General features: G+C 43.7%; 1 protein-coding gene across 1 annotated transcript in view; it reads left to right on the top strand.

The window, feature by feature from the left end:
- Positions 1 to 7,391, top strand: part of DHCR24 (24-dehydrocholesterol reductase) — an 8,228-nt gene extending 837 nt beyond the window's left edge. The window contains exons 2-9 of the mRNA XM_015870797.2: positions 425 to 580; positions 1,014 to 1,119; positions 1,286 to 1,404; positions 1,493 to 1,756; positions 1,945 to 2,088; positions 2,933 to 3,130; positions 3,485 to 3,663; positions 5,128 to 7,391. Coding sequence (XP_015726283.1) covers positions 425 to 580; positions 1,014 to 1,119; positions 1,286 to 1,404; positions 1,493 to 1,756; positions 1,945 to 2,088; positions 2,933 to 3,130; positions 3,485 to 3,663; positions 5,128 to 5,281 — 1,320 coding nt within the window. The 3' untranslated portion in view covers positions 5,282 to 7,391. The remainder of the gene's footprint in view (positions 1 to 424; positions 581 to 1,013; positions 1,120 to 1,285; positions 1,405 to 1,492; positions 1,757 to 1,944; positions 2,089 to 2,932; positions 3,131 to 3,484; positions 3,664 to 5,127) is intronic.
- Positions 7,392 to 7,682: the final 291 nt, after the last annotated feature.

Raw genomic sequence — 7,682 nt, 5'->3', positions numbered from 1 at the left:
TATTAACATGGGGTATTAACATGACCCCCCTGGTGATGGGGTATTAACATGGCCCCCCTGGTGATGGGGTATTAACATGGGGTATTAACATGACCTCCCTGGTGATGGGGTATTAACATGGGGTATTAACATGGCCCCCCTGGTGATGGGGTATTAACATGGCCCCCCTGGTGATGGGGTATTAACATGGACTATTAACATGACCCCCCTGGTGATAGAGTATTAACATGGACTATTAACATGGCCCCCCTGGTGATGGAGTATTAACATGGCCTCCTGGTGATGGGGTATTAATATGACCCCCTGTTGATGAGGTATTAACATGGCCCCCCTGGTGATGGTGTATTAACATGGGGTATTAACATGCCCCCCCCCCCCCTTGTTGCTGTTCTAAGAGCTGGGTTTGGTTGTTGTCCTTTTGCAGGTGAGGGAGTGGAAGGATGAAGGTGGTAGGAGATATATGTGCACTGGGAGGCCCGGCTGGTTGACGGTGTCGCTGCGTGTGGGGAAGTATAAGAAGACCCATAAGAATATCATGATCAACTTGATGGATGTGCTGGAAGTGGACGCCAAGAGACAGGTAGCACAGCATGGCCGTGGTACTGAATACACAGCTATTGCTTCACTGTGTTTATAGCTGGAGCCCGACTCCATAAAGAACAAAGGCTTTTTGTAGCACTAAACCCATCATATTTTAGTTTTTACACTGTATGCTTGGCTTATTCTATCAACCCTCCCACCACCCCCCCAGCATATGGAATCATTTAGCTCTATGTGCTGAAGCCTTAAAGACCAGAAGGATTGATGGCTCTGGGCACTGAGCAACGAGATGTTGAGGCAGAGGAGGAATCACTTAGCAGTTCCAGCTATATTTAGTGCTGCTCTGGGGAAAGCAAGGCTCTGAGTTCTGATAACAGATGGAAGAACCATCCATATAGCCACGTTTTGTCGTCGCTCATTCCAAACACTTAATTTGTGTCTGATGGGAGGACTGAGTTTTCTCTCTTTTGTAGGTTGTTCGTGTGGAACCTTTGGTCACTATGGGTCAACTGACTGCATACCTGAACCCTATGGGATGGACTATTCCCGTGGTGCCAGAGCTTGATGACCTCACTGTAGGTAAGGGTTGATGTGATGAGAAGAAATGGACTCATTTCCTGCCTTTCATTTACTTCCTGTGCTTGGTGTGAATCTTTCCTAGAGTACTCTGTGTTAATTTGTTCTGGTAAATCACCTCCGTTCTGCAGTGTGTTTCATTGGGACTTTGATGTGCTCTCTCCATAAGGTGGTCTGATCATGGGAACGGGCATTGAGTCTTCATCCCATATCTATGGGCTTTTCCAACATACCTGTGTGGCCTACGAGCTGGTCCTTGCTGATGGGAGCCTTGTGAGATGCACACCAGTAAGAACAAATTATTTTGCTCTCATTTATTATGTCATTGGCAGTTATCGATGTGGATAGATGATTTCGTATGACGTGCTTTTTGCAGACTGAAAACTCAGACCTGTTTTACGCAGTGCCTTGGTCTTGTGGTACTCTGGGTTTCCTGGTTGCAGCAGAAATACAAATGATTCCTGCCAAGAAATACATCAAGTTACACTACAAACCTGTACGAGGGCTGAGGAATATTTGTGAGAAGTTCACTGAAGAGTCTAAGAAAAAGGAGAACAGTTTTGTGGAAGGACTCGTGTATTCTTTGGACGAAGCTGTCATCATGACAGGAGTCCTGACTGATGAAGCTGAACCAAGCAAGGTAACTAAAGTTGTTCCCAATGAAAGCAATACCCCAAAGCTGAACTGACACTTTACTGCCGTGTGACGATAGAAAACCACGTTGTTCAACTTGGATATTTCTCCTCTGCCTTAATGAAGCTTGGTGTTGTCTATTAAGTTGTTATTGTTACCTGGGTTGGGATTTGCTAATAAATCTCTGTCTTGTAGATAAACAAAATTGGCAACTACTACAAGCCATGGTTCTTCAAGCACGTGGAGAAGTATTTGAAGGCCAATAAGACTGGAATTGAATACATCCCCTCCAGACATTATTACCACAGACATACACGTAGTATTTTCTGGGAACTCCAGGTAAGAACAGTTCCAAACTTGAAATAACATCTATGAGAAGACACTCTGCTCTTTCCCACTGTACGTACATTCTAGCACCTTTCCCTTGGCTGTTGTATCATAACTTCCTAATGAATGGCTGAATGCTTTTCTGAACGTAAAACCTAAGTATGTATTGAAGCATTAAGCCTTTATGCCTACTGAGCGATTTCTAAAGACAGTGATAAAAACACGAAGGTGGAATTGTGGCTGAGGATGCTCCTTTCCTAATCTTGCCTAAGCTCGTTATAAAGTAATGCCATTAATTTAAATTATACAAGCACATATCTTCAGCTGTGCAATTATGTGAACGTTTTATTTGACATTGTGATTCCTTTTGCTACATGTTGAGTTTGCTACTGCTGCATTCTGAATTTCAGCTGCTGGAGAAGGCAGGTAAACAGGAGCTTGCTGTGTCGCAAGTGCTTCAAATTTTACAGCTTCAAAACTCATTTATGACCTGATCTCATGCGTGTCAGTTCTTGTAAGAGTTTTACAAGTTTACTCCTCATAGCTGTTCTAAAATAATAGCCTGCTGTTCCCTGGACTTCATTTTCTGCAATTATTTGGGGCTGATGAAATACTGTGAGTTACATGAGTCTGAAAATCCTGTTGTGACAAGAAGATGCTCAGGGAAGGGCTCAGTAGCAAAATTCAGTCCAGACCTCTCTTAGTTCATATTTGCATTGTATGAGCTTAGCAAAAATATCAGCAGCTACATTTATTGAAAATCTCATTTCATATTTCTCTGAGGGTTCTCAAGTATTGTCTTTTGGTTCAATTACGCATTCCTAAGTCTAACTTTTCCTGTCTTTCCTCTTTAAAGGATATCATTCCTTTTGGCAATAACCCTGTTTTCCGCTACCTCTTTGGCTGGATGGTTCCTCCCAAAATCTCTTTGTTAAAACTCACGCAAGGAGAAGCTATTCGAAAGCTGTATGAGCAACACCATGTTGTGCAAGACATGTTGGTCCCAATGAAGAGCCTTGAAAAATCCATCCAAACCTTCCACGTTGACCTTCATGTAAGAACAAGTGTTTTTTCAGTGCAGTGAATCACTGTTGCAATAACTGTGCCCATTTGTTTTAAGACATAGTATTCAGTTTGTATAAGAAGTCATTAAACATACATCTGGGTGTTGAAGAGGTTAATGGGGAGAAGTTGTTCCCGGAGCAAACTGCAAGTGTTGTGTCTCAATCTATTTGTTACGGTGATTAGAAAGTGGCTCTAAGAACTGCAGCAAGAGAATTGGAGAGGGAAAGCTGTGTAAGATTTGATCCCAACTTGGTCCTCTTAACTCTTCGTCACTGTATTAAGAGATTGTATCAATCATTGTTCTGTTAAAAAACATTGATCACGTGTTTTCTTATCTCTGCAGGTGTACCCTCTTTGGTTATGTCCTTTCTTACTGCCCAATAATCCTGGTATGGTTCACCCCAAAGGGAATGAAACAGAACTCTACGTGGATATTGGAGCTTATGGAGAGCCCAAAACGAAGCAATTTGAAGCCAGGGCTTCCATGAGGCAAATGGAAAAGTTTGTGAGAAGCGTGCACGGGTAAGGTTCCCATTCCTTGGAGTGATGGCAGTACCATATAATTGACATCCATGTAGTTTCATCACATTTATGTTGCACTGCAGCAATTTAACACTACAACGACTACAACCGTAATTGTAAGTCAGTTTAATTATTCGTTTTGATGCTGCACTTTTATAATGTGATTGCACTATCACGATTCGATTGCAAAACCAACCAAATATATGGGCTCACTGATGCAATGTGTTTGCCTGGGAGCTGGGTAGCATGCAGACAGGTCATCTGTGCATCCTTTCAGCTCCATGCTGCTCTGGGAGTAGAATCTGCTGCAACAGACGTGGTCAATGCAATCAGAAGGACCTCAGCAGGTCCATGCTGGGAGGATATAAACCAGCTGCTGTCCCATGCAGTGGTAGTGTAAGCGCAGTGACCGCTCTCATCAAGGCTGGTAGCCCGGCCCTTCCAGAGGTAACCACTGCATATTGAGGCTGGCTTGTTTCAAGGCTGATCCAAAGCAGGAGCAGAGCAAGTGCTGTTTGGCTGCAGCAGGCCACAGGCCCTTTAGGAATCCCACAGGCTGTTAAAGTTTGAACAGCTTCCCCACCTGCCCTTGGGGCTGCTGGGCTCCCTGCCATCACAGAGGCACACACTGCCCTGTCCTTGGGCTTGGGTGTCCTCCCAGCAGGAGGGCAGCCCTGACCGCTCCCTGCATGGCCCTGGGAGCCTTTCCCACAGCTGGAGCTTTTGGAACCTCCTTTTTGCTGCTCTGATTCTGGTTACACAAGGCCAGAGTGGGCGTGAGATAGATTGCTACCATCTGTCACTGACTCCCGACAGCTTAATTTGCCATAGTAGCATCAGTAGGCAGGTGTTAACAGACCTGTTTGTCCCCAACAAAAACCATCTATGCAGTGTTTTTATGCCCTCAGTATAATTTAGCTGCATTCCTACTTTGACCCATTTCTCAGTCTAACAGTGATTACATCCCATGTAGCTGAGAAACAATGGTGAGTATGCTTTGAGGTATCATAAAAGTCTTTTAGTTATGAGGTGATCTGCCCGAGAACAAAGCAACCAAAAATTCATGTTAAGCTTTTAGAATCAATTTGAAACTAAGTTTTTAATTTTAATCTTTTTGGCCAACAAAGTTCTGTCAGTTGGGGAAAAAAAAGGAAGACTGTGTCAATCTCAGAGTTTCATAATCCCAGCGGGGCTGTTTGTAACCGTGTTTTACTGCTCTGCATTTTGGGGAGAGCAGTGTGGACATAAGGAAGGGTACACAATGATTTAGAGCCTGTTAATTGCAGGGGGGGTGGATTAGATGGCCCTCAGAGTGTGTCTGAGTGTCTCAGCATGATCCATATGAACATTTTGATGGTCCCATCGAATATTTGCTCTGCAGAGCTTGCCCTGTCCATTTTCTTCTTAATTATAATTAATACAATTAATACCGTCTCTCTCACTTCCTTTTACCTTTGATTTCAGTTTCCAGATGCTGTATGCAGATTGCTACATGACCCGTGAGGAGTTCTGGGATATGTTTGATGGTTCCTTATACCACAGTCTGAGGGAGCAAATGAATTGCAAGGATGCCTTTCCGGAAGTGTACGACAAAATCTGCAAGGCTGCCAGGCACTGAGCTTGAACAGCCTAATTAAGCAATCAGGGAAAGATGAATTTACTATAGCTAGTCAGCATATCCTTTTTAAAGAAAAGCTTTATTGCTCTCCAAATAAGTTCGTTCTTGTTGATATTTCAATGATATGAATTCATGCTTTATATAAACTTATGTTTAGTATTTCTTAGTATGCTTTAAGAACAGTTTTCCAAAACTCAAAAGTGATTGTTTATGAGAAATCTGAAGTGCTGATTACCTTGTGTTATCTTGGACCTGTCTTGGATGTAGGTGAACTCACCTGGCTCCAAGCTTAAGAAAAGGAACTGGAAAAGAGGACGCTGAAGTGATGCCAGCTATAAATTAGAGCTATATTTCAAATTACTTCTGAAAGTGGTAAGGAGGGGACAGGAAGAGGTGCCAAAGCTGAATGAATCTTCGCATTAATTGTTTGCCTGCAGTCAGTACGCTTTAGGGCAGCTTAGCAATGGTACCACGTCCTCCTGGCCTTGCAGAGCTGCGTGGTACCTCAGCACACAACCACACTCCCCAACAGTTGGTCCTGTTTCAGAACTGAGCGCTGAGGTGTGAAGCAAATGCTTTTTACTTGTGCCTATCAGATCTGTACTGGCTTTGATTATGAAATGTTACATGGGTATAGGTTTTAGTTACTTTATTGGTTAACGGTATTCTGTTGGGTTTTGCTCCCACATAGCAGTGCTCTGGCTTTGTACAACTACTGGAAAAATTGCTGCTATTTCATATAGGCAATTATTAATTTGGGGCTTTGCTTGCTGTGAGTCAGTTTATTTGGACTTTTGGGGTTTTGCCTTTTGTTTTTGTTTTTTTGCTTAATTTTAGTGCCTTATAAACACTCAGTTGGAAGAGAACATGGGTCAGTGAGACCCTTCTGTCCTGGCCAGCAGGAAGTGTGCCCTCACAAGTTAAGGCTTTATTTTTGCAAGGTTTGTCAGAGCAAGTGACTGTGGATAAGAAGAGCTCTTGTTTCGGGTGCTTGCTATGCTCAGGCTTCAGTTCTCACCCGAGAGGCATTTTTGCTTTTCAGTTTACCTGGATTAGATTGATAGGCTTTGTAAAAAGGACTGTTTCAGTCACCTGGAGAAGAGATCAATAGTAAATACTGTTCTGTTCCCCCTTCTGGTGCACAGCACGGTCACACGCTTCCTGCGGTCAAGTATAGAAGCATGGCAATGTTTTGACTCTGTAGCCAGAGACGTGGTTCCAAACCAAGCCCATGTCTCATGCAAGCAGTGTGGCAGGTTGTTAATCTGAACATTACTGAGCTTGAGGGGAAAGAGTCATTTCTTGTTGGCTGCTGATGGGGTAACACAGAGAACACTTTAAATGGTTTGCAGTGAGAAGCTTTGTGATTATTTTTTTTTTATGAGTGCTAAACCAATGATGTTATTTATTGATAGATGGATGCTTATGGTCCAAATGAAACCAATGATAAAGCAGTGACAAGAATAAGCTCGGCCTGTTCCTCAGTGATGCACGCTGGGCAGATGGTGTGCAAGTCAGGTACCCCTTACCTGTGCAGGGAACTGGTGGCAGGAGCAGCCTGCCAAGGGGAGACACAGCCACTGCAGGGTGCATGCAGTGCTGCCCAACACATGGGCTGCCCATACAGATGCAAGAGCAAGGCTGTGTTGGTGATCCATTCCAGGCCTCATGGCACACAGGAAAGCAAGCACTGATTCTCAGAGTGGGAATCTGTTTTCCCACCCCTGCGAGGGAAGCAGCACACGAGCAGTTTCCCTGTTCCTGTGGCAAAGCTGTGCTTTAGCCCGGTGCTTGCAAGATGATCTGCGCAGAGCAAGGATTGGTTTAGTCCGTTTTTAAAGGGCGGTGCTTAAAAAAGCTAGAGGAATATGCAAATACTTTGACTTAAGCTGCGTTTCTCTCACATAATGATGATCTTTAGGTATGCACTGTATTTGTTTTTTCACTCGTTAATTTATTAGCGAACTTGGTATGATGTGGTCTGGTGGTGTCACTGTACTCCAGTCACACACACGCACAAGCAGAGTTGCTGTTGGTCTTATTTTTTGGCTGTATGGGCTGTTTAAAATAAAAATATAGCCGGCGTGCTGCTCAATGTAGCTTCTTTTAACGAATGATAACTTGTTTTCATTGGCATTGTTTAGCCTTTCTCATGCTCGTTGTACTGTTACAAGCGGTCAGCAATTAGTGAGAAAAGCTGCTGCCTTGATCAGAGGCCAGAGGGGTTGCAATGCTGATAAATGAGGAGTCTAACTCTGCAAGCTGCTTTGAAGGAATGCCATTGAAGGCCATGAGTCTGCTCTTATCTCTGCCCCGTGATATGCCTTATAGCTGAGCCTTAACCCTTCCATTATGCCTCAGAAAGAACCTCATGATGCCAGTTGTTCTGATTTTTCCCTTC

Source organism: Coturnix japonica, chromosome 8 (assembly GCF_001577835.2).
Source record: "Coturnix japonica isolate 7356 chromosome 8, Coturnix japonica 2.1, whole genome shotgun sequence".
Taxonomy (NCBI): domain Eukaryota; kingdom Metazoa; phylum Chordata; class Aves; order Galliformes; family Phasianidae; genus Coturnix; species Coturnix japonica.
This window is presented reverse-complemented; position numbering and strand designations above follow the sequence as displayed.